Here is a 27,187-nt window from a genome sequence, read left to right as displayed (position 1 = left end):
ACTCTTTATGGATTTGGCCCTCGGTGGAGCACTGTGGAAAGCCAGCTGCTTTCCCTGTGCGTGCAGAATGGACATCTGATTCATAGGCAGACACGTGGATTTTGAGGGACTTGCATCCAAACTGTTTTTAAATCTACAGCTTGTCAGATACACAAAACACTGGCAGAGAATCACAGCATAACTTGGAACTGAACAGGAATCTACTCCACTGTCCCACTCATGGCAAGGGCAGCAGTGGCACCAGACCATGTTTTTGGGGCCTTTTAGCAATCTTATCTTGAAAATTACTGATCCTAACAAAACATCCAGCAATGTCAGCACTATTTCTGCTAGGCTGGATTTATTGAGAAGTTGAGAAGCAGATGAAGCAATGTATAGGGTGTGGTAAGGGTCAGTTTGGTTGGTTTTCAGCATGTTGATTGCTCACTGGTTTTATTTTTTTTGTGCTCCATAACATGACATGGTCTTGATAACACAGATGAGCTGCATCCATGGACTTGGGTCATCCAAACTTCATTCTGATCTTTTAGGAGGCATGCTTGTCAGGCAATGTTTAGATGTTATTTCTAAGAATAACAAGGTAGACACGCACTTGTAAATATTAATCAGTAAAGTATGAAGGCATGTAGAGGGAGGAGAGGAGTTACTGGGAGAGTAAAGCAGTGTAAAATTTCTTTAAGTAATTTAGTGAATGTTGTGCAGTCTAGACATGGAAAATATTGATATCATCTTTAGATATCAATGTCATCATCCCTGTATAGAATATTCCTTTAATAACCAGGCAAAAATCTGGTTTTATTTGCTGTGACAGTTCTTTTTGATATACTGATTTGTTTTGACATTTTGGCAGAGCATGGAGAAAGGGCTAGATTTATAGCTGTATAAATTTCTTTATCTCTTCTTGCTGGTGCAGAGAGAGAGTTATTGGAAAACTCTGTGCTGATGTTTTAACCTGCTTGGACTCAGTACATGTAAGAATGGATTCCCAGGCACAGTGATACCTGCTAAATAGCTTTTGAGAAAGAAAATACAGGCATATGTAGACTTCTGTCCAGGAATGGGTAGAAGGAGAGAAAAAGGTAGTAAAAATCTGAGTGCCCAGGTATATGCCACAGTGGCATCCCAGCCTGCTGGGATGAGGTCTGTGTGTCCACCAGGTGCACTGCCTTCCCTTTCTTTCCTTCTCCCTGTAGTTTGGTGTAAAAGACAAGGGAGCTTTGTACCAAAATCCAGTGGGTCTAACTGATCTGCAAGGCAAAAGGATTGGGACTCTGGACCAAGATGCACCCATCTACTTTGCAGTACAGATGCAGTATTTGTGGGCAGTGGTGGTGTTCGGTAGCAGGAGGGTGACAAAAATAGTCCTGCCTGCCTTAGGAGGCAGGTTATGCATTTATTTGCTAAATGCTGCTTTATCAAAAGTTTTTGAGAAGGGTGAGTGAAGTTTGCCCTTGGTGGAAGCAGACGCAGCTCCATCAACTCTACTGGACTCATACCTACCTGATCTGTATCAGTTTCCACTCATGGGAGAGCAGCCCAAAAATTCAGAATAGATCTGGAAATACTGACTCACCACATCACAGACACAGTGCATGCTAAATGTCCTGTGCAGCAGGAGGGAAGGAGCAAGAGAAGACAGAAGAGACTGATATTATGCTGAGGGGCTGTTTGAAGATAGGGTGGAAAAAGGTGTTAAGAATGACAAATTGAAGGGTGGGTAGGGGGGTTATACTGGTTTCAAGATGGATGATAATGGAAAAAGTAGATGAAGTTAGGGTAAGTCAGTTTTCTAGTGCAGTACAATAAGTTTTAATAAGTACATGAAAGGGGAAAAAAGACAACTAAAAATTAAGAAAACAGTTTTGTGGCCATGAACACATTTCATTTTGTTTTTTAACTTAAAAAGAAAAGGATCAGCCTACTGGGAATTAATATAATTTTTTACTGCAGCTGCATAAGAATCAGGTAAGAGAAACACTGAATGTGTATAAATTGGCAGCTGTGATTCCTGTGTGTTCCATACTCTGAGTGAGCTTAATGGATTACAAGCAGTCATTTTCCACTAAGTATGAAGAACAAGGATGGAAGCATGACCGCAGATGTAGAAGAAACTGAGAAGGAGGAGAGCAAGAAGGTTTAATTCTCCCATCACACTGCTTTTCAAGCTTGGTTTCACCCTGGGGATTCAGCTGCTCTAGTAGATATAAGCAACTCCTTTGCCTGTTCTTTACACCCTTCTTGCACAGCAATTTGGGTGATTGCATGGACCAATTAAAGAAACTTAACCTAAAGAAGAGTAGTCTGCAGAGAAAAAATGGTAATTTTGCAGCTGGATTGGTTCCCCAGTCCAGTGGGGACTGACACAGTGGGAAGGACAGCCTGAGGTTAGGATGGGAAGGCCAGGAAGAGAAACAGAAATGGCTGTCACAGCTCAGCCTGTCAAAGCAATGAATGAACAACCAAGCCTTGGAGAATCTGGTTGAAGTTTTTCAGCAGGCCTCCTTTCTGTATCTTTGCTTTAATGACAGTTTTGTTATGATTGCTGTTCTAGAGGCTCCCCATGTATGGATATCTGTGGGGAAATTTGCTTATTGATGGGTTTGTGTTTTCTCCCTGTTCCTTTGAGCATCAGCAGTGGGAGCTAGAAGAAGAGCAGAGTTGGGAAGTAAGGAGGATACCCAGAGAGGGGAACAAGTGTTGGTGTTGTCTTCACTCTACACACCTGCCAGGACAGAAGGGTACATAAATGAAGAGATAAAAGGAGAATGGGTCATGCTTGCACTGCACAGAATCACATGTTCCTGGAAAGCAACCATATTTGGCTGATTCCTGGAACAGGGAGTTCTAGTTCCATTCCAGAAAATATTTAGGACATGAACAGAAAAGCAAAAGTTACTTAATTATGAAAATAATGAACAGGGAAGTATGAGATCAGATTCTTTCACAAGGGCCTGGTATCATCTAAGATGTCACTTCCCTATTCCTTGCTTGCCTGTGCCCTCTGAGTCCGAATCCTTAAATGCCTTGAGTGCTGTTAGTGTGAGTTGCAACCTCTGCAGATTAAGCAAAATCCAAAGAAATGGTGTGATTACATTATAAGGAGGGGAAAACTAAAGTGGATAAAATGTCACAGAGCCTATGAGAGATCATGGATATTTAAATCATGTTTGATGCAATATATGACATGTTCTGTTTTAAATATGGCTAAAATAAATACAGAGTAAATATAGATAGTGTTGGAGAGACAGCTTTTTACTCATGTTACATGTTTTGTCAGATACTGTTTTCCTTAATTTGACTAAACTGTCTGAGCAAGTGTTAGTTTAGCACATACAAATACTGTAACTAGCAAAAGTAAAGATTCAAACATGCGACATTGAGTGAGATTACATTTGTCATCAAATTGAGATCTTGCACATTATTGCAGCTGGAGGGAAAGTAGCCTTTCAGTTCTGAAGCAGTGGAGGAAACCTCAAGGCATTTGTGATCAGATTTCTGTCAGAATAACTTAAAAGCACATGCAACGAATTGGAATCACACTACAAACTATTTTTGTTGAAGTATTTGGCACCAGTTATAGCCATTTCACACTGTTTGCTGTCTAGTCAAACCCTGCCTCAGGCCACCTATAGAAATCATGTCTCTGTGCCCCCTGCATCTTCAAGTGTCTGTGACATACATGAGCCTTATTTTGTCTTTTCTTTCCTTTCAGTAATTTTTTTCCTCCCCTTTAATTATGCATTCCAGTCATTGGTGGGTTTTTCCTCATTGCAGAGAAACAGTTTTTGCTGAAGTGGCACCTCAGTAAATTGTTGGGAAACAGTCTTGCTGTCCAGAACAGAGCAAGGGAAGTTATGACAATAGATGGGTTTTGTTTCAGACTCGAGGATTCTGCAGAGGTACCTTGTCTCCATGGAAGATGTCATGCTGGAGAGTATAGTCTTGAATGCTTCTATTCTGGCAAGTTCAACCACTTGATAGAAAGGGCAGTCCCAGTCTTTGTGCACCTGAATAGCTGGACAGTGTGAAGTGGATACTTGACAAATGGACAAAAAAAATCTAAAAGCTACCCTAAGCAGCTGTAACTTGGGTGGTAGGAGATGAGATTTGGAGGCAGCTTTTGGATTGTAATGTGAACTACTTGCTTCTCTAACTCCTGGCTTGCCAAATTGTGGAGAGAAATTCTTTTTGCTCTTCATATGGAGAACACAGACTGCCACAAAGCACAATAAGAAGCATATTACCCTGGCTGAGTGGTGGGTCCCTCATGATGAGAAGGAAAGCTTGTGCAGGCAGTATGGCATTCATTTGAGCATCAATTCTGAAACTACTGATTCTACGTGTTTAAAATTCTGAATTGCAGAACTCTTTAATGCCCTGATACAGGAGGAAGGCCCACATCAGTGTGAGATTTGCTATGCACCTGAAGTCTAGGGCTGAGTTTTAAAAAAAGGAGGAGGGTTCTTGAGCATTACTGAGATTTGCATTCTTAGGCTGTAGCAGTTGAAAACTAGCAAACACTGAGTTATAGCCAGTTATGGTTGGTAGCAGTGATTTCTTCAAGGATAACACAAGCCCAAAGTGTGGGAACATGAACAGCATTTATAAATGAGGTCTGGCCATGCCCAAGACAAACATTCAGTCCTGAAGGAGAGAGGAAAAGGGAGAGTCATTATATGGAAATGAGGAAAGGGCATAACGTGGGAGTTGTTGCTATCTCTTAGATGTAACTAGGTAACTAGAAAGTGCTTTTTAGAAATCACCGTTGCTAACACAAGTTGGTGAAATGCTCCAGTGCTAGTGGCACTGCAGTCACAGAATCACAGACTGGTGGATGTTGGCAGGCACCTCTGGAGGCCTTTTTGTCCTTCCTGCTGGTCCAAGCAGGGTGACCAAGAGCCATATGTCCAGAAACATGAGCAGCCTTCCTATAAACTACATCTTTTATTTGTGGCCTCCAGAGCTCAAACATGATTTTTGTAAGATTCTGTGCCTCACAGTCTTACCTGACCTGGTGCTCAAGCAAAATAAACAGAAGCAGTAAGCAGGCCCTTTTTTCTGAGGTCTCCAGTGTTACCAATTAGTTTAAAGTAAAGCAGCAGTGAGAACATTTTCCTGGTGTTGACAGGGTCATTGTTATGTTTTCAGAAGGGCTATTTTTACACAGTGACTCATGTTGACGCCTGTTCTGATTTGGTGTTTTTCCATCTTCTCTAAAAATGCAGCAGGGCGAATGTATAATTACAATAACTTCTGGATTTTACTACTGTAGACTTTGGCCATAGAGGTGAAAACTGGTGGTGACCCCAGTCCCAAAACAGGTTTCCTTTGGCAGGGAGGCTGACATAGGTGTTTCTGGCCCTTCTACTCCACAGCTGTGAATTCTTACCTTCATGTTGTGTTCTCCTCAGTTGTTCCAATGAGAGGCGTAGTGGGGGTGGCCCCAGTGCAACTGTTCTTGTCATTTGGAAGGAAAAAAGCCAAATATAAAAATTAGCAGCCTGGAGTTTTGGGGGGTCATTTGCTTGGGTTAGTTTTTTTGAGGACACTTTTAAAATTATGCTCTCTTAGGTATCCAGACTAAGTGTTGTAGTAGCTGTTTTATCAGGGTAATAGTAAGCTCCAGCTGCAGGTGGGAGAAGAACTCCTTAGCCCCATGAACAGAATTCTTATTCTCATGCTTGGTATCACTCTACCTTGAAATAAAAGCATGCACTCTCAGATCTCACAACACTGTTGTGGAAGAAAATAATTGCATTTAATACATCAAAAGACTTGCTTCTAGCATGTACATATATTTATGTGAGACGGGTGGAGGCTGCAGAACTTAAATCTTTTCTGTTAAAGCACAGCTCTGTCTCCTGGGCAGCAAGAGAAGGCTCTCTGGAACTGAGCTGAAATAAGCAAGCCAGGACCTGCCTGGAGAGACTGGCCTGATGCCCTGCTCTCCACCTCACTGAAAGGGTGGAGATGGGTAGATCTTAGGCACTTCCCAGTGTCTCCTCTTTCTTCCTCTTCACCTGAGAGAGAGATCTCTGCTGAGCTGTGCTTTGTGTGGCACATGATGTGTAACTCGTGGGTGAGTTACAGCTCATACTACAAGTTTGACCTGTAGTGGCAGCAGACAAAAGATGTAATTTACAAAAGGACCATTCGTGTTACTGGGACATCAGTGTCCTGCTGCCAGGCCCTTGACTATTGTAGCTTCTGCCATCCCAGCCATACTGGCTGATAGGTAGAAACCAGACAGACAGACAGTTTGGTGGGTCACAGAGAAGAGAGGTGGAAGTACATTTAAGTTTCCTTGGGAACACAGAGGTTGGAATTTTGAGGCTACATTCGTGATGTTTGGTCTGTTGTGGAGGTCACAGCTTCTGCAGCCTTTGTCTTCCTTTTGCCTGGGACATTACTACTGGATTAGCGAGCTTGGTGAGGTCAGTGTCTGTGCAGCAGCCTGTCCAGAGGATGTTTATATCCAACATGTATGTGTTTATAGCTTTTTATTTAAAAAGCCAATTGCTCCTCCTTTTATTTACAGCAGTAATTAGGAAGCAGATCTAAAGGGGAAGGGCTGACCACACTTAAATGTTGACCTTTTTTGTCAGAATCCAAGCTGCAAATTTAACACTTACATAATTCTGTGGTGATTTTTTGCCACCCTAGTGGTAACAGTTAAACATCTTCCTGTGTTTTGATCCTGTGAACAGTGTGTGACTTTCTGGATGGTGAGAAGTTTATTGAGCCTGAAATTGAAAGTGGCTTGTTGAGAAATCAGCAAAATAGTAACAGAGAATCTTTGCCAACTCCTTCTTAGCAAGCCTCAAAGCTTTTCTCTTGGCATTTTTTAGAATCCTGACAATACAATTGAACACTTCTAGTAGAAAGAAGATGAGTTGCACACTTTTAACAAGGACCTAACCCTGTGTAGGATTTTTTTTTCTCTGACATCTGGGGGTCATTAAGCCTTGGTACATCACAGAAGACTGAAAAGACATTGAAGAGTTGAATGCTCACATGAGAAATGATGTGTATCTGTATCAGGTTAGGCGCTGCTTGAATTTTTAACCAAGAAAACTTCTCATCAGTGTTTTTTGAAAAGGGACTGCAGTTTAAGCAGGTTCTTTTTCTCAAGGTGTGAGATCATTCATTCTTGGTTAATCTTTTCTCTGAATGTAAATACATTGTATTTACAGAAGGCAGCTGTAAGAAAAATTGAGTATGGAAAAAAATTAAAAGCTAATCACACAAAAATGAGTAATGTTAGAACCTGTGAGCACGTGCCTTTATTTTAGAATGGTAGTATCAGCAGGTTCTGTAAACCTGGAGTTTTACTGATCAGCAAGTGCCTTTGTATAACATTAGCAAATGAGAAAGACAGGAACAGAAAAGCTATATTTCTAGTCATAGCCTCCTGTTTAAATCACTTGGCTACATACTTTGTGGAATGAAGTGTGTGGGGGTACAGTGCCTTGGAGTTTCACTTATCTGCTGTTCAAGTGGCATTGAATCAATACACAGTCAGTTTGAGTTTGGAAGTTATATTTACAAAAGTAAATTCTGTACCACTTTTCTAGCACTCAACTCATTCATCAGAGGTCAAGGAGAAAATGTCTTTGCCACCACTGACATGGAGCAATTAGGCTGATAGCCATGAATATGAAAGCTCCTATTTATTGTCCTGTGAGTGCCAAAATAGTTGTTGTTGGAGTCTGGATTATCCTGTTGGTGGTTAAATACATCTGCACATTCTCATGAAGTGCATGGAACAATGGGGAAATAATTAAAGAAATGTTTGAAATATTTTATTACATGCCCCTATCTTTTTCTCTTCAAGTGCTAGCTGAAGTTCAGATTGTGGTTATAGCACATATAGCACATATGGGCACCCATCTGAATACTTAGACTGCTTAGATTTACTTTTATTTTGACTGCATTTTTTGACTTGTCTTTTCCAAACGAAACCTTTAAAAAAAAAGAGTGAACAGGGACTGTAGTGGGCTCTGAGCTCATCACTCTGATGACACATTTCAAGCTGAAGAAGCATTTCAAAGTTCAGCCCCAAAACATGCCAAGCATATCACTCTCATATCAGAATTGAAAATTAACATTAGTGTAAGCTGCTGCTTCTACTTCTTTGCTGATGCTCACATAATTTAGGCTGAATATTTACATGGTGCATTTCAGTAAGTGGAGCATAGTTGCCAGAAGCAATTGATTCTTCTGGTAAATGACAGCAGTGCAATTGATTGCACTGGACAGTCCAGATCAAACTGAATCCTGGTGTGTGCCTGTCTCTGTTATTCATACATGCCTGTGTGCATCCAATCCAAACATCTGTAGTAATAAGAGGAAAAGATAAAATAGTTTCTTCTCTTGCACATTGTATAGACCAATTGAATTTTGTAGAATGCAGGGTATTTACTGTCCCAATCTCACTGAAGATAATGTTATATGGAAATTGTTCCTTTGGATAAAAGAGAATTATACTGTGCATATGCTTTCATAATTAGCTGAGAAGTAGTTTATTTAAACAAAAGAAATTAAGCACTGATATAATGCATAAGTTTTTCCTCATTCAATGTCCCAATTACCATTTTAACAGCATTTGAAATAGTGAAATATTGACTTATATATTATGAAAGCCAGCATGAAGATGGAAAAAATTGCTTTTTTTCCTGGCCATGAAGTTTTGTATTTTTTAAAGAATGTGGTACAATTGTCAGCTTCAGCCAATCTCCCATTCTTCCATGCAGCACAACTGCATTTTAGTGGTGTTTCCCTGTGTTGGTGCAAGCACTCATGTGATTTGTGAGGCCTCACCAGGCTGACTATTGTAACATGCAAGGTTAGAGTCACATCACATCAGCACAGTGATGCTGCTCTCCCTGTATGGCTGCACTTGGTTGATGCAAAGGGGGAACAGTAATGCATGACCACATAGCATGAGAGGAATGGCAATGCCCTTTGCAGTCTGGTTTTAGAGAAATGGATGTCAATGTTCCCCCCTCTTGCAAAGTGTCATTTCTCCCTTCTTCGAGCATCCAGGATGTGATGTGTGGAACAGCAGTGGGTGCTGTTTGAGCTGCAGGGTGCTCCTTGAAAGAACAAAAAGTAATTTTTCTAGTGCCTGTGGTGTTCATGTCATGTATCAGCAGAAAGCCTTCAAGGAGGCACAGAGTGACTGAAGGATCCTGTACTCTTCCCTCTAAGGTTTTTACCCCACATTCCACTTCCTTCCCCTACCTCACACCATCAGCAGCAGCTTTATCTCTTGGAGGGTGTCTTCATGCTCAGTCACTGACCAGATCAGCTGACATCAAAAAACACCTGGAGACAAACTAATGTTTGTTTGCTTTTCAAATGACAAAATGCATATTTAATACTGTGCTGCTTCTAGTTCTGAATAAAAGGAAATTTAAGTGTTTGGAATTGTTAAACAACTGCCATACAAGACCACTAAAGTAATAGCAGCTTTTAAATAGCATGAAAATAGAAGCAAATACGAGAAAATAAATCTTTGCTTTTTTTTTTTTTTCCCTTCTACAGGAATATTTTTACCCGAAATATTTGGGTGAGTTGCAGCTTTTATTTCCACTTTGTGGGAGTCTGGTATGTGCCTAACACTGGAGCTTGTCACAGTTGAAGTCTCTGCTAAGGAAAGGGATGGAAACCTGATTGCAATAAACATGCATTGCTAACTTTTAAGATAGACCTTATGTTCCTTATTGTACTTTGAGGTTTGTGTTTTTTACTTATGTGTACATTTGCAGACAGAGATGCTTTATGTGTTTTCTTCATGTTGAAATCTTGATGTTGCATATATATCTGTGGCTTGCAGTGTTATGAAATTATTTGTAGTTTTCTACCTTTTTCCCTTTTTAATGAAGTTAGTTATTAACTAAACTCCTTTTAAAAAGAAACAGGTGCCTGATTGAACTACTGGCTTATTCTATTGACTGTACCATAGTCATGGCATCATACTGTTTTCTATTCATGTTAAATATGATGTATTTAAGATCACAAAAGCCACAGTGGGAGAAAAAACCATGTGCTTTTTAGATATTTTAAGATGTTTAGATGGTCAAATTGGAGTAGCTACCACCATAGTTTTATAATCATAGTGGCATCTGGTTAAGTGATCATCGTCTTCAAATAGCTTTTAACTGTTGTACATCAAAGCTAAAAGATTTTAATGAACTTTAGAATTTCAAGGCATCTGGGAGATGATAATATTGCATAGATTTTACATACACCTTCCAAATCCTTGCAGGCCAGGTATCATTTTACATGCTTTGAACAGCTGTCCTTCACCACTGTAACAATAACAATTTCATTTTCTGTTTTTCAGCTTGCATTCAGAAATATGGGTCACCGTATACGAGAAATCCAGATTTCCTTACATGTGTTCATAGTAAGCATTTTTGGTTTTTATATTGTAGTTAAATGTTCTCTCATTCTACCTGATGGTGTGGGACTAGCTCAGCCATCTCTGTTTTTGGTAGTATTTCAATATTGGTCTTCCTATTCTCACTTAAGACTCCATACCACTAAACAAAATCTTTCCCGTTTTCTAACCTAATGTCATGTTTTAGTGCTTTGATATTTTATGATGCAAATTTCTTTCCCACCAGTTTCCCAAAATTTGAGTAATATGAGAAGCAAGAGAGACAAGAACTAGGAGGTACCATAAGGTTGTACACAATGTTTGGCCCCTTGTTTTCTATTCCTTGAGTGCTAGCTTTGGCTCACCCCGTTAAGGAACCTCAAGAGAAGTTTAAAGTCAAACTAGGCTTGTGCCAGCCTTCTTTACATTAAGAGATCAGTTTCACATATCATGTGACTATGCTTTGAATATTGCTACCTTTAAAACCTCAAAGCAGTTTGGAAGCCAAACTGATTACTTTGTAGAGGGTGAAGGGTTTTTTTGTCCTTCACTAACACTAGAGACGAAAATTTAATGAGTTCTTCTAATAACTTTCTAGTTGCCTTTAGTCAAATTTTTACATTTACAAACTGCATTGAAACAACCTTTTTAAAGACTGAATTCCAAGGTTAATAAGGGGTATGTGAAGAATTTCCCTCACGTATTGCAGTAGTGTCACTCATGGATGTTGAGTCCTTTGAACAGGGGATTCTCCGACCTGTGGTACCTGTGTTGGCTGCAGTATGCCAGCTAGTCCAAAGTGGGATGTGAGGCTGAATGCTTACATTTACTGTGCATGTGGCACAGCAAAGAGGCAGGAGTTTCTGCTGGAAGTGGTGATATTGACTGGGAACCCTTGTTCCAAAGAACTAATCAGGGTCTCAGAAATGAGAGTCCAAAGGGTAGTGATGAAAAAGTCTGAATAAATAAAAGCGGAATAATTGTTTTTAGGGATTTCTGCCCATTGCAGATGCAGTGGTTTGGAAAGAAAATGATAATATTTTCCCCCGTTAAAATATTATCAGGTTTTTAAATGGCTGAGTTTTGGCTAGCCATCATAAATTCACAGGAGAAGTAACAGAGAAGGAGCCTGAAACACGCTTGGAAGAATGACAGGCTTCGTGCTTGGCCAGTTCTAGTGTGTCTCTTAATTTTTCACAGATGCTGCCAAAAGACTATGTAGCTCTATGGGTTTGTGCCTGGAAGACACTTCTAAACTTTGTTTCTTAACAGCCTTTCTCCTCTCAATACAAGGTAGTGGAATGTTCTTTTAACCCAGTGTACAAAGATACTGAACAATCTAAGGGCTGGAGGGTGATTGACTGCACAAGTTTATACTGGAAATAAAGTAGAAATTTAAAGTATGACAGTGATTAGACAGGTTAGACAGAATATATGAGGATTCCTAATTTCATAAACTCTTGAGATCAGATTACAACTAGGATTCTGTTCCAGATTCAGAGGATTCCATACAGTGTGTAAATAGGAATTTCCAGCATGGGTGCTTACATGAGCAGTATTCCCATCAGAGTTAGCAGAGAGTTAATCTCCTCTGGTTCTAGAGGGATTCCCCCAACCAAACTGTGTCTGCTCTGAGGAGACCTGAGTCCCTCCACAGACTCTGTTTATTGTACTATCTCCAATGACTGCAATGAATATTTATGATTGCTTTGCTTTACACATGGATACCTACACTTTCTCTGCATATCTGGATCTTTTTCTAAAAGATCCTGCAGGTCATCTAGGAATTAAGGATTTGGGTCTGCAAGGCTTTGGAAAGTTCTATAGGATTTTTGGGAGATGAAGCTACATATGGCCTTAAAAAAGTCAATGATATTTTTGTTAGGTCACATGTGCTTGCTTTTTACTATTAAATTACTGAGTGTAATATTATTTTCAGCCTAGCATTTTATGAAGTTTCAATATGAACCATTTTGTCGGTATCAAAAAATAAATTCACAGAACAACGTGATGAACTGAAAGTGACAGTCAGTGGGCATAAGGAAAGTGTTGTTTCCGTACAGATTTCAAAGACTGAATTGGTAGTTCTACTCTCTGTCTGCACTTTTGAGCTTCATAGGTGCTATCAGACACAGCTCAAAGCACATGAAAAGGTCATGCTCAACACTATTGACAGCTTTACTAAAATCTGTCATGTAAATGAATGGAAACAAAAGCTCAGGTTTTTTTCTTTTGCAATGGTTTCAATCAGGAGTGCCTTCTATGAAGCCAGCAGAATTACACAACTATGAAGCCACCAGAAGAGTATAAGAGTGTGTCTTATGTTCTCAAACTCTCATGATGAGAGGGAGCGAACAATCAGCACAGTGCTGATGTGATAGCAATCTCTGTGGTGGATATCCATGGATTATACCAGGGGTTGTTACCCTGCTGGGCATTGTTACTACCATGTGGCTCTGCAAGGTATGTCAGAATCCAGTTTGAGGGCAAGAATCAGAAACTTGTGGATACACTAGATAAGTTGTGCATAACCCCATTGACTTGATTTGCTTATCAAATGACTGAAAACACTGACATATTTAGGAGGTTTGGTGTGATCTGCTAAAAAAAAAAAAATACTTGGCTTACTATACCATTCTGTTTAATGTAAACATTCTGATCTGCCTAGAAAAAGAAACACCCTGGACAGATTTGCTGTATTGTGGCTCATTGCCACCTTAACCTGGCCTCTCCTTGCCCAGCTCCTCCCCCTCCAGCAGTGTGTCAGCTGGGCAGTGATTTGCCCACTGGAGGTGGAGGTTAAGGCAGACATGTGGCTGTGTTTTGTTTTGTGTGGCCTGGCCTCTTTGGCTGTGCCTTTGCCCCAGCTCTGCACATCTGGAAGGTTTTGTCTGAACATCAGGAAATGCTTTCACATTGTGAGAGTGAACCAGAACCGGCACAGGTTGCCCAGGGAGCTTGTGGAGTCACCATTTCTGGGATAATCAAAAACCTCCTGGCCATGGTCCTGAGCTGTAGGTGGCCCTGCCTGAGCAGGGAGGTCGCACAAGTGACCTCAGAGATGCCTGCCAACCTCAGCCACCTGAGATTTAGATCCAAGACAGTCAGTGCAAACAAAAGTGCTGCTCAGTGCTTTTTGAGACATCAAATGGAGCTGCTGCTGCCTGCACTCGCAGAAGTGTTAAAGTTCTTCCAAAGCAGCTCATCATGACAGCAACTTTCAGGATCACACAGAGGAAGCTGAGAAGAGACCTATAGCAGTACAGTAATCCTGGCAAAAGTAGGAGTCTTAACTTTTCTCAGTTCTCAGGGGCTGCTAATCTACAAACAGTTCCTCTCCTAAAAACCTCCTTGTCATGCTACAAAGTCATGTTCAGAATATCAAGAGTCCATACTGGACTCAACAGAACCAGTGCATAAGGAAAGTGGGCATAAGGAAACCAGTGCAGGTCTTTTTTGCTGCTGCTCACTTAGTGTGTACACACTGGGCACTTTCAAATGCTGGGAGGAGACATATGAAAAGAAAGGCTCTTGAGCTGGTGAGTTTTGCAATCTGCAGAATGAGCTCCTGCATTGATCTTCTGGTTAAAATGGTGGAAACAGTTAACACATTCATGTTTTTGAAGACCACTGATCTAGAACACTGGTTTTAACGGGTTACTACTACATGATAGCTACCAACTCATTTTTTGTGGAAACAAGGGTGTTCTCTCATCCTTCCTTTAGCTACCTCTGTGAAGCACTGTCCCTGGGTGTTGTGCAGGTAAGTGGGTAGGTGAATTTGGACAGGTGACTACAGTTGGTGAGTGGCTACATGATACTTTGAGATTTATTCCTTCAATCATTCCTAAAGTGTGGTGACTACTCCCCTGCTTCTTTCCAATGGGGAAACTCATTGCCAAATCCTGGAACTTGGCTTAAAAGTCCCCATATGAACATTGTGCTCTTTGTAAACTGGATTAATGGTTTGCTATTCCTTGACTGTTGATATATGAGTATTCCCTTTTTTATTTTCATTCTATGTAATAGAAAAGATCTATCAAAAATTTAATTTAAAAACTTTTGCTAGCTAGAAACCTATCAGCTCTGGTAAGATCCTCAATTTAACTACCAAAGGTGATTGAAAAGAATACCCATCCTTTCTTGAGTACTTTAGTTGATACTGCTTTTTTTATTTTTCTCAAAAATTAGTGAGAGTAGAAAAATAAGCTACTTTGAGTTGTTTCTTTCAGGATGTGTCCTTCAGATATGGGGGTGGTAGCTCACTCCTTTTTGCAATTAAGTGAATTCCACTGCAGTGCTCTGTAAATTCCTGGCACAGCTTGTTTGGCATGTGAGCACTAAGAATCAGCTTATAGTTTTGCCAGGTGCAAATATTTTTGAGTGATTCCCCAATACTGCTTAAGCTTCCCATCTTCTATTGAGAGTGAAACACTTGGTTGTCAGTGATTTCAATGTATTGTTCTGTTTGGTTTTTCTATTTCTTGTGTAAATCAGATTTGCCAAACCAGTGTTCTCCCAATCCTTGTCACAAAGAAGGGACCGTCAAATGTGAGGATCTCAAGGGAGACTTCTATTGTGAATGCAAGCGTGGCTGGCAGGGGAAAAAATGTGAAAAAGGTAATTTGGTTTCATTATCTTTTGTTCTTATAACAAAGATATTTTGGGTTTTCCGGTATTCTCAAATGGTCACTGATACTGTGCTACACAATTCAAAAGTCACAGAACTGAACCTAGGTTACACAGTGTTCATGTTTTTACCCTTTGGGAAACAGGTAGTTTTTCACATCAACTTTTTTATATGACTCTAGTGGAACTTATCTTGGTCTTGGTAAGGTAATCCAAGGAGTTATGCTCCAATGTTCTGCTCCACCCCTCTGAAAGCAGCAGCAGAAATAGAGTAGTAGTGGCTTTTCAAGCAGAGCTGCATCAGCTGCTGCTGTGAACTCTGGTGTAACAGATCACAGATCACAGAGCCAGAGAGGCTGGCCCATCTTCCCATCTAGCATTCCTGCAGTGGGAACAATGACTTCCAGATGGCAAGTTGAGGTTTGAGTCTGATGACACACAAATTGATAAAATTAGTCTATTGAAGCCTCCTTGCTAGTCTGACCTTATTCCATGTCCACTTAATTCCACATATTCCATTGGTATATTTCCATCACGTCAAAAGAGAATTTCAGACAGAAACCATTGGTGCAAGAAGCTCCAGCCGTCCACAGAGTTTTCTCTACAAGTTATCTTCCCTCCTCTTGTTTTCTATTTTCTTTAGTTCTTTTTCTTCTGCCTACAAGGCTTCCTGTCAGGGCCACTGCTTTTTTGTTTGGCAGTAGTAAGTAATGACTAGAAATGGTATTCAGCCAGTCCAGAATAGTGGCAACCAAGACAGCAGGAGATCCAATCCTTTCCTTCTCATGTAAAAATTGTGAAGAGTTTATGGGATCACTCAAGCATCTTATTTAATCAATTCAGAAAGCAGACCAGTCAGTATCCAGTTGGCTTTGAGAGCTCAGGCGCTGATCAGTCAGAAGCATATTTCCTTATTTTCTTATAAAATGCCATGACATGCTGTTGTACCCATCAGCTAACTCTGGAGTCCCATAGACAAGGAGGACATAATGAGCAGGTAGGGTAGACTGAGGGTGAAACTCAGGCTCTGCTGGACTTTACAGGCTTTTGCTGCCAATTTCAGTGGGGCACAGTTAAGCTCATAAATGTTCGGCAGGTGTGAACTTGGAACTTCCTCTGTTCTCATGAGCTCTGTGATAGTAACAATATTATGTTCCTGTTTTACTTAAAGCCTTTGTCCTGAACTTATGGCCATAGCATAATTTTAGTACCTAGTTATGATAAAAAATACAAAACTAGTTTGCTTCTGCAGACAAGCTTCTTTGCCTCCACAGTGTCTAAAGATAAATTTGTGTATTCTGAGAGCTGTGAAGGAGATACTATTCAGTTACAGATCCTTGTTTCTCCCTTTTTTTTTTTTTGTAAGGTAAACAAACTTGAGCTTATATGATTAAGTGTTTGAACAAAACCATTGTGCTTTTTGTTATCACTGTGTTACATCTGTAATACTGTTTCTTGTTTGATCTTTCTCGTTCCCAACATCTATTGCACTGTGACCCTGTAGATTATTTACAGATGTGAAAAGCTGACTGTGACACTTTCTTTTGATGTAGATATTGATGAATGCAGAACGCAGAACGGCGGCTGTAACCAGCTCTGCCTCAACAAGCTAGGCAGCTACCGGTGCTCATGCTACAGTGGTTATGCTCTTAAAGACAGCAAAATATGTGAAGGTAAGCTTTGCTGGGACTCAGTTTGCTTCAGGGAAGATGCTTTGTGACTCGTGTCTGTGTTTTGGAGAGCTGGGTTGCCCTGAGCAGTCCTGGTCTGCTCCCTAGCCCAGCAGAAACTTGCAGGTAGCTCCTCTTAGCTTTACTGCACTGGGGTTGTGCTGGGTGCTCCAGCCAGCCTACATGCCTGGGCTTGTCAGCAGTTGGACCATGGTGCTCTCAAGAGCATAACACAGGCGTGATTCATGGAGGATTTGTGGCTTGGATTGTGCTAAATTGGTTTAGTTGATCAGTCCTCGTATCCTGACATTGAGGGGAGGAAGCGCTGGCCAGATGTGTTGTTATGATTCTTTCCAGTCCCACAGTGTTGTAGTATGTGAGCCATTCGTTTTTCTTTTGTGTGTTTCTTATTTTTTTATATTTGGATGTGTGCAGCAGCTAATGAATTCAGATAGATACAGATGGCTAAATTCACTGCAAGTCAATATTAATAGGTGTAGAAAGGCCCTAGCGAAGTTTGGCAGCTATTTTACATACCAGCTGAGAACACAAAATGAGGACCTGAAGTTTCTGATTGAAACTGCTGAATGAATTTACATAACCAAAACTTAAGCAACTGAGATTTTAAAAGTGTTAAGAGACTGCATGCTGAGACAAACTCAGTAACACAACAGCAGGTGACTGTTAAAGTTACGTTCATCTTACGAAAAAACAGGTATATATCTCTTAGAGATGGATGTGATGACATATTTCTAAACAATTTGCATACATGATCTGAACAACTTATTAATGCTACCAGCAAAAAGAAAAAGAGCAAGATTTTGTTTCTAAGTAATTTCTTCTCTAAAAAGTGATGACTGTATAAATTACATGGTATCCATTCCTAATGGGAGCAGCAACTTAGAAGAGCCAGCTTCACTTTTGAATTGTCCTCTGGTGCCAGTCAGCATGGACAGGTGGCTGGCGAGGGGCTCACATCTGTGTTTGTTTTCCTGTGTGTGTACATTTGTCCATACCCTAGTACTGTCTCCTAGAGCACTCTGAGCACTACTGTATAAACATTCTGTGGCTTCAACATGTGACCTTCCAGCTGCTGAGATTACTGTCAGGTGTGGTTATTGATAGCTCAGATTTATCACTGCATTTTGACTTTTTCAGTGTTTGTTCCTGTCAATGTGGGCATACACACAAAAGTTCCCTCTTGTCTTGATTTGTAGGCTAAGCTACACGGGGTACTCGGCCAGTTCATTCATACGTGGGAAAATCAACAAGAGGAATGAGTAACTGTAGTTTTAACACATACTAGAAAGCAAAAGTAAATATTAAACTCTCAGTATACTGCAAATGTTTTGTCAACACATGGATTCTGCAGGGTATTAGTTAACATGTGAGGAAAATAATCAGGTTTTTCTATGGACTTCCAGTTCCAGTTCATTGCCTGCCCTTATGGTGAAACCCCACGTCTCTGGCCTGGCTTGTTCTCTCTGAGGAATTGGGCTGCTTCAATTCTCCCTTGCCACTACACACCAGCAGATTTAGATGTTAGCTTTGTAAATATATGAAAATGTATTGTTTGCCTGGCTGAGGACACAGAGCAGAAATCTCTGAAGTGCCACAGGCTGAATGTTCCTCCAGTGTTTTGGTAAAATTCATGCTGCCACTCCTAAATTTCTGCCTATTGCTTGTTTTAACCTGCAGTTTCAGTCCCCCAGTTGGAGAGAGTGGGGCTTTTTGATTTTGTGCTAGTTATTATGTTTTACAGTTTTTCTCCTGGTTCACTTTGCATTGCTTTTTCCAGCAGTGGTTAATGGCTTAAGGTAAAAAAGATAAACTGATTTTTGAAGCCTGAAGTCACTTCTTATAGCTAGCTAACCCTAAAAGTAGGTTCTTAAAGATACTGTTTTTTTCAGTTTCCAAAATTACACAGGGATTTCCTTGCCCTAAGATCACTCTATGTGAACGGTGATTATACTCCTCTGAAGTTGTGCTGTTTAATTGCTTGTTTTGCAGACATAGATGAATGCACAGCATCAGCAGACATCTGTGGAGAAGCTCACTGTAAAAATTTAATAAGCTCATATGAATGTCTTTGCGATGCAGGCTACAAGTACGATGACGTGAGGAAAACCTGTCAGGGTAAGCTCAAGAAATGTGCTAGCATTTCTTATATAATTTAAATCTGTAGAACCCCAGAAATTTCATTTCAGGCTTCAGTAAAATATTTTTTTATTTATTTTTTAATTGTGCTTACATACTGGAGTTCTGTTCTCTTTCCCTAGTTAGGAGTGAGTTTGCAGTTTGCGGTCACCTTTGAGTTCATCAAGCTTACTGTTGTCTTTGAGTTCAGTGAGTTTGCAGTCACCTTTGATGACTTGAATCAAGCTGTACGAGCCAAAGTACTGAGATTTCTTAGCATTTCAACAAGTGCAAGAGCTGGTGAAAGCTCAGAAACATCTGTGCATGTTGCTGCCTCTCTTCATAGGAGAAGAAAAGTTACAAAGCAGTAGCTCTTTTTCCAAAACCTGTCTTGTGGTATTACTCTGAACTAGGAACTTAATGTGTACTGGAACCATGCACAGTTCTGCTGGCTACACTGCCGCAAGCTTTCTCAACAGAGTAGGTTTTGGAAGTATTCCAAAAGCAGCTTTGTTCCCTGCCTTTTGTCTAAGTTAACGTAATGACTCAAATCACACTCCTGGTGCGCGTTAAGGGTTAAACTCTGCCTGAAGAGATCCCTGTGGGCTGTCACAGTTTGCTTTCTGGCATTTGTTTGTGAAGAAGATAAAAAATAGCTGAAGAAAAAAAAGAAAATAAAACAGTGAATGAGAAACTCAGGTTTTATATGCAGTCCCTGACTGCAAGGAGCAGAAGCCAGTCACTACAGGCATAGCAGAAGGGGCCTGAAGGGAGGAAGTCTTGTCTAGAAGTTAAAGCCCAGGGCTCTGCTCCAGCAGACAAGTAGTTGTGTTCTGCTTCCAGCCTTCCCACTGACTTGCTATGTATCTTTGGGCAGCTGGAATCTGTCTGTGAAAATAGATTTCACAGAATAAGCTGAGTTGGAAGGAGTCCACAAGGATCCAAGGATAAAGTCTAACTCCCGACCCTGCACAGCACTCTCACCAGCAGTCACACCATGTGCCCAAGACCATTGTCCAAATGCTTCTTGAGTTCTGTCAGGCTGGGTATTTTGACCACTTCTCTGGGGAGCCTGTTCTCCTGTCCAACCCCCCTCTGGGAGAAAAAGCTTTTTCCAATATCCAACTTAAACGACCCCGACACAACTTCAGGTAATTCTCTCAGTTCTGTCATGTTTAAACAAACTCAGTGTTTTTATCTCTCTTCTTCACTGGTCTTGTGTAGATATAGATGAATGCAAAGAAAAGCTCTGTGAACAGACCTGTGTCAACTCACCAGGGAGTTACACTTGTCATTGTGATGGCAGAGGGGGAGTTAAACTTTCCCAGGACATGAACACATGTGAGGTATGTCAGTGTTCATTGCTGTAACTGCAAACAGATCTTTACTTTACAGCACTGTCTGATTCTCTTTCTGCTGTGTGAGGAGAATAAGCACTCAGAAATGTGTTTTGATTATAGAACATCATACCATGTGTGCCTTTTGCTGTTGGGAGGAGTGTTAAATCCTTGCACCTGGGGAGGATGTTCAGCGGCACTCCTGTTATCAGGCTGCGCTTCAAAAGGAAACAACTGACGAGGTGAGGACAATTTAGAATGACAGTGAAATGCTCTAACTGGCTTTGATGCATGCAAGGGAGTTGTTACAATAATAATTGACCCTACATTCTTCGTTATTTGCTTGGATTATGAAGTCCTCTTAGGCTAAACATTACCTAAACTAGCAATTGAGAAAGGCAGCCTTGACCACAGAGCTGTTAGGATAATTACTGAAATATAGCATTATATTCTTTATGATATTTTAAAAGCAGTACTCACATCTTTAGGCTTTCAGGAGTGCATTAAAAGCTAGTATATTTTAACAGAGTTTTAGAGCTGCTAGAATCTATGCTATCTGTATGGAAAGTACTCTGTGGTTTTTGAACTCTGCATAACTAATTTATTTCTTGGCACCTGTGCGGTCAGACTTGTGGCTGAGTTCGACTTTAGAACCTTTGATCCTGAAGGTATCCTTTTCTTTGCTGGAGGCCATCAAGACAGCACATGGATAGTGTTGGCTTTGCGCAAAGGACGGCTGGAGCTGCAGCTGAAATACAACGGGATCGGCCGCGTCACCAGCACCGGGCCGCTCATCAACCATGGCATGTGGCAAACGGTGAGTCCAGACCTGCTGAGCCCTGCTCCTTCTTGGCCTGCTTGGGATGTACTCATCAAGTGCAGACAGACTTTGTGTATTCGTGGGAAAATGCTTTTCCATCCTATCTATCCATTAAATGCATGCCAGTATGTTATACATTCCAAGGTGAAAATATTTTTCCTAAGAAATTGAATTATACTTTATATCCATTGCAATATACACTGCATCTCTAATTTGCACAACCAGAGCAACAACTTGCACAAACAGTGCCTTTGAGATGCAGTAGGGCTAAGATGACTTCACATCAGTTCAAGAAGGTGCCCTCTGGCTGAGGGCTGGAAGTGAGTAAGAGGGAAGGAACTCTATCTGTTCTTTTAAGAAACTTTCCAAATGTGTTTGGTGTGTGTGGGGGTGTGCTTGCTTTTGTTTATTAGTTCATTTGTTTAGTCACAGGCCTCAGATTTTCTTATGCTCTTATGCTACATTATACTTTTTATAAAGTCTTCAGGCCTGTTTATATACAAAATAGACTGTTTCCCTTGTAAAGATATTGGGGTCTACTATAACATCAGAGAATTCCAAAAAACGTTGGAAGAGACCTCTAAAACCATGAAGTCCCACTGTCAACCCAGCACTACTGGTGTAAAGCACCTTTTTATTGATACCATAATCCCACCATCTCATGAGATTGTGAGGATTGTAAGGGTTCATGTTCCTCTTGGCACTCTCACAGAACATCAGCTGGTGATTGTGGGAGTGTTACGGTTGTTGCCATTCGTGCCAGGATCATGAAAGACATCCTGCAGTATGATCTACACTAGATGAGCAGTTTATACATGCTTTCTCACTTCTGCCTTTTCCTCTCCTTTAATTTTTTCTTACTTAATTAGTTCTTTTAACTTTTAAATTGATGTGCCCCTTGGGGAGTGAGTGGGAAGTTCTCAGCTAACTCATATATGAGACAAATGGAGATACTGGTAGCTGTGAATAATTTTCTGGTTTACATTTTTTAGTATATAAAAGCTCGAAATTATACATTAAAGAAATAAGCAAAGTGGGAAAAATTGTTTCTATTTAATAAATGGAGAAGTCCTTGAATACATTAATTGTCAACCACTGACATTTGGCAATGTTTTCAGCAGATGTTGAGGCAATGTTGGTTCAGTTCTTTTAATGACAGTGAAACAATTTTAGATTCCAAATTGAGAACTGTAGAGGTTCAGTGAAGCTGTAGATAAAATGTGTGACATGCTGTATCTTTACATATAGGAATAGCTTCAAGTTGGTTCTTACTGAATTTTATAGTAAGAGTTGTTCTGCTAATTTGAAATAGGACAATTGTAATTGTCTGCAAAGAGAGGATGATGACAGATGATGCAAAAAGCAGAGTGGATGCCACTGGGGTGACTTGGGAATCACAAAAATCAGCAGTTGTCAAACTAATTTGTTTAATAGAGGAGCTAACATACTTGCTAAGTGCCTGACCTCATTATGAAATAATTACAAACTACCCCCATATTAGTTTGAGGAGGACACAGCTGAAATGTGTTTTCTTTATTTAGGGAGAGAAGGCAGTGTGATGAAAGTGTCATGTTTAGGCAAGAATTAAATGTCTCCTGCCAGCTATCAGTGTCAGGGCTCTTATTCCCAGGTACCATCCTAACCAAGAAATTGCCTGGCTGAGTGACTGCAGCCACACATCCTATGCATTTTCTGAGGGATTGTGTAAATCCCCCAGAAGTCCTTCCCCAAGGCTTTTTGGGACAGTAAAGACCAAGCTGTGGATGCTGTGTGGGGCAGGTGGGCAGGACCCACACTGATGGGGTGGAGGCAGAGGTGTCCCTGCAGCCAGAACATCACCCTGTGTGTGTGCTGAGCAGGGCTGGGCAGCTGCCAGAGGCATAAATAATATGGCACGAGTGGAGGAGAGAGCATCATGCAGTGCTGCCACAGGAAAGGACCTGGAGCAGGTCAATGGCCAGAATTCTGGTGGCTGTCTCCCAAAGTGAAACAGTGCAGTGCTGATATTGCCCCAAAGCAGGATTTACCCACGGATAAACAGCAGCAGGAGGAAGGAGCCTTTAGTCTCTTGACTTCTTATTTTACACTTTTGAGACCTGGGACCTTCCCTGGTTTGCTGGGGGACTGTTGATTTCTCCTTTCTCTGCTGTATTTTCTTACCTCGTGCTTTCACCCTAGAGATGGTTGGCTCTCTTCTGCTTGACATCTAGTGTCACACACCTCTAAATGCCATTTAATCTATATGGCTGAGTGATACAACTGTAAATATGTTCCTGCATTTTATCATCTCCCACATTTCTCCAATTTTCTCTCTCTGGCATGCTTTTTGATGTAGGAAATCGTGTTTAAGGACTTCTTTTTACTGTCTCCTATTATAAAACATACAGCCACATATTTCATTTTGAGCATGGACTTGTGTGTACTTTGCAGCCTCACTTTATATGAAATACACCCCCTACAATCTTCAGACTTCACAGTCCAGGCTTAAATGCAGTTGTGAGCTTTAGTCTGCACTTCAGTATGCACAGAATCAAGCCCTTAGTTTTGGCTAGATCTTAACCAGAGGACTTTGGATACTGAAGAGAACTTCATATGGGTTGTGAGAAAATAGCAATTTTACTATTTAACTTTCAGCAGATGGAAAAACAATGAGTATTTAAAAGAAAAAGATATGAAAAAGCACCAGCAGTGTTCTCATCTCTTGAGCAAAAGTTGCATACTTTCTGAAATACAATGGCATTTTCAAAACTTCAGGCCAATATTTCTACCTAGGTATTTTCTCTGGTGTTAATCCTTCCTAAAATATTTTGAAATGAGCATTGAAACTTCAATTCTGAGCCAGCATTGAAAACACAAACAAGCAAACCTCAGGAAACACTTTTAATGTGGTTATTTGTGTGTAATCCAGCTGGATGAAGTGGCACGTATGAAATTATGATAGTAGAGAATGCACTTGCCTTCTGTTTGTTTTGCATTTCCAAAAACAGTCATCATTTTGTCTTGTTTTCAGTGTTCAGTTTAGTCCTGCTCTGAGGACACAGTCTGGTTAACAAAAATAATAACTTACCTGCACTTTTAAATGTCAGGGCTGAAAGTTAAGCAATCACAGGACTGGTATTTGGTTTTAACCCTGCAGCTGATTGCAGGTCTGTCCCTTTTCAGCAAACAGTGGACAGGCTGGCTATGTGCTATGAGCTATCCAGGGCATGAATCCAAAACACAAAGCTGACTGCCCTTGCTATGTTTAATCATATGGGAACCCTTAGCTATGAGAACTGTCCTCCTGGATGTCCCTAAGCCATGGTGGCAGGCAGCAAGTAGCTTCTCCTTGCCACAAGAGTAGGGAATTGGAGCAGGGAATTGCTAACTACTGAAATTATTCCTCTTTTGGTTTATATGAGATGGTGGCGCACCAGCAATTAAGCTTTGACTATAAGAAACAGGAGCTTAAACAGCCAGAGGGCATTGTAAAGTAGGCAGAATGCAATTTCCTCAACTGGAATCTGTTGAGTATTCCCACAGGGATTAACCCCTTCTCTTATGGAAGTTTGCACTGATTTTGGTTTGCTTGTATTAAAGATGCAGCTATGAACTGTGATTTTTTTTTTTTTTATTTATATGTTATTACTTGCTATGCAATCTAATAAAATTTTAGAAGGCCCTGAATTCTGGTGGCCCTGTAAGAAGCAGTGTTTCTTCACAGTATGGGCACTAATGCAGCCAGCTTTCCCCAATTCCCATTTGCTCTGTGTCTGCTCAGTGTCTGTGCCAGGAGCAGGGAGATGATGCTCTGTGCCAGCTCCTTGTGGCACTCCACAGCCCAGAGCATTAGGGCAGTGGTGACCATGACACTGGATAGAAGTGTCTGTGTGAGTTTTTGGCTACACAGCCTGTGTGTAGCTCAGCCAGCTGGGCTCAGGCTGCCACAACCTGTGGGCTTATGTTCCCACACACTGAATGGGCTTCACAGCCATCCAATACTCAGAAAAAGCCTGTTTGAGACTGGCTTGTGTGTCTCCATGAAATGCAGTCTGGAGATGTAGGTGCTACTTTAAACAAGCCAGCTGCAGACAAGTAAATTCATGTCCTGTAGGATGTGGCACAGAGCAACACACCAGGTGGAAACAGTGTTGTAGCAATATAAACCAGATTGTACTGGAATTCACAAGAGAAGAAAATAGGTTCATGAGAGGAAGAAAGTCTGTGAATAATCTTTTCTACTATCAAATTCACTTAATCTTCATTACTGAAGACTGCAATCCAAAGGGAGTGCCCAGGTACAAACCTGCTCAACCCTGTCCTCCTTTATGTTACAGCCACAGAGCAAGACCTCAGAATGGCTGATAAGAGCAATTTTGGGACTGCTAGTCAAAAAACAGAGAGAAAGATGCTCAGGACCTGACCTGCTAGCAGGGAGAGGGAAGGACATGTCTAAACATCCTCTGAAATAGATAATTGGTTTGTACAGCAGCTCACTGATGGAAGCAGCTTCTGGGTGTCCCAGGGAACAGAGCTGTACAGGTGAAGAGTGAGTAGGTGGAGTATCTGTCACAGAGTGGGAAGAAGATTATGAAATAGTGAGGTGTGTTTCTTTCTTCTTTACAGAAGGATTGGGATTGTCTTCTGCTACAGCCAGAGAACACCCCACTGGTAGCAGGACCCATGTCCCAAGGCAGCAGACTCTTGGCTGCTGGTCAGTCTGGTGTATCAGCCTTGGGCTTCACCTTCTCTCCCTCCACAGAAGCTTTATAATGCTTCTCTGTGCAGCCTGGTCATAATCAAAATGATGAAATTTTTTTGAAATTTCAGTGGTAATAGAATCTTCCTAGAAGTAGCTTTTCAGAGACATGGAAGGGAAACTTTCAGATGCTTTTTTGAGAGAAAAGTTATTGCCTATTACACATTTTTATTACCCTCTCAAAAATTCCATTCTGTGTTGTGCTTTTGGAAGAGGTTGGTATTAAAAGACTGGGTCTGGGAGGCTTCTGGATTATTTTACACTGATCCAACAAAAGACATCTTGTTTGTCCTTCCAGCTTTTCCTTTCACATGCAGTTGCAACAGGAAGTTACTCATTATTGCATTTACATTTTGCATAAAGCAACATACAAAAGTCATGCATTTAATCCACTCACATTTTTCTGTAGCTGTTTTGAAGTAGGTGGACTGTCTTCACCATTAAGGTTAATCACAGATTGCTTTCTAGAGTAGATTTACATATCAAGGTGGAGTGTCACTCAGAAGGTGAACAAAGAGGATTGGGGACTGAAAATATTTCTTTATCTTGGGGATTTCACTGGGGTCTGTCCTGTAGCTGAGACTGCAGATACTAAGTTCTATTCATACTTAATAACTCAATTTGGAATTTTACTTTTTCAGATCTCTGTTGAGGAACTTGAAAGAAATTTGATTATAAAGGTCAACAGGGATGCAGTTATGAAAATAGCTGTCTCAGGAAACCTGTTTACACTAGAAAAGGGAGTGTATCAGCTGAATTTGACAGTAGGAGGCATTCCTTTCAAAACAAAGGACCTTATTCTACCAGTAAGTATAGCATGATAACTTGTGTTCCTTTGCATGCCTGAAGGGCTTGATTTCATCTTCTCTTGGGGTAATGTAGGTCCTTCCTGAGAGCTGTTCAACCTGCCCTGAAACAGGTGGAATGATCACCTTCTGGATACAGCTTTCTGTCCATTGACTACAGCAGGAGCCTAAGCCAGTAGCAAAGTAGAGTCTCCATATTTTTTGATTGGTAAGTTTGGGTGAGATGTATCCCACCTGCAGAGTTAGGGCACAGCAAAACTGGAGCACATGACAAAATTCACAGTGGTCATGCTGGCTTGGAGAGCAGCAGTGGCCTGGGGAGGGGTCAGTGGGCATGCTGCTGTGAGAGGGTGCCACTGTGCCTGCTAAGTCTGGAACCGACGTTGGGGCACTCTGTGTTGTGACCAAAGTTTGTTCTTCACGTGTAACAAATCACAATTTGCTGCATGTGTTTGCTGTATCAGTATAGTGAGACCCAAGGAAAAACAGAAGCTAATTTTTTCTTTATTTCATTCTAATTGAAGTAGATACAACATATGAATAAAAGTTCTTATTCATACAACATATGAATAAAATCTTACCCAAGGACCAAGGCAGTCCTTGGGTGAGATTGGATGATTGCTGTGTTTCTGGAATAGCTGCTGCTCAGGTTGGTTTAAATGCCCAC

At 40.9% G+C, this 27,187-nt stretch overlaps 1 protein-coding gene across 1 annotated transcript in view; it reads left to right on the top strand.

Annotated features, from left to right (window-relative positions):
• Positions 1–27,187, top strand: part of GAS6 (growth arrest specific 6) — a 39,834-nt gene that overhangs the window by 4,945 nt on the left and 7,702 nt on the right. The window contains exons 3-11 of the mRNA XM_064407902.1: positions 9,547–9,571; positions 10,349–10,411; positions 14,882–15,004; positions 16,567–16,686; positions 18,694–18,819; positions 20,044–20,165; positions 20,280–20,398; positions 20,784–20,973; positions 26,356–26,520. Coding sequence (XP_064263972.1) covers positions 9,547–9,571; positions 10,349–10,411; positions 14,882–15,004; positions 16,567–16,686; positions 18,694–18,819; positions 20,044–20,165; positions 20,280–20,398; positions 20,784–20,973; positions 26,356–26,520 — 1,053 coding nt within the window. The remainder of the gene's footprint in view (positions 1–9,546; positions 9,572–10,348; positions 10,412–14,881; positions 15,005–16,566; positions 16,687–18,693; positions 18,820–20,043; positions 20,166–20,279; positions 20,399–20,783; positions 20,974–26,355; positions 26,521–27,187) is intronic.

The sequence above is a fragment of the Passer domesticus genome, chromosome 2, assembly GCF_036417665.1.
Source record: "Passer domesticus isolate bPasDom1 chromosome 2, bPasDom1.hap1, whole genome shotgun sequence".
Lineage (NCBI taxonomy): Eukaryota > Metazoa > Chordata > Aves > Passeriformes > Passeridae > Passer > Passer domesticus.
This window is presented reverse-complemented; position numbering and strand designations above follow the sequence as displayed.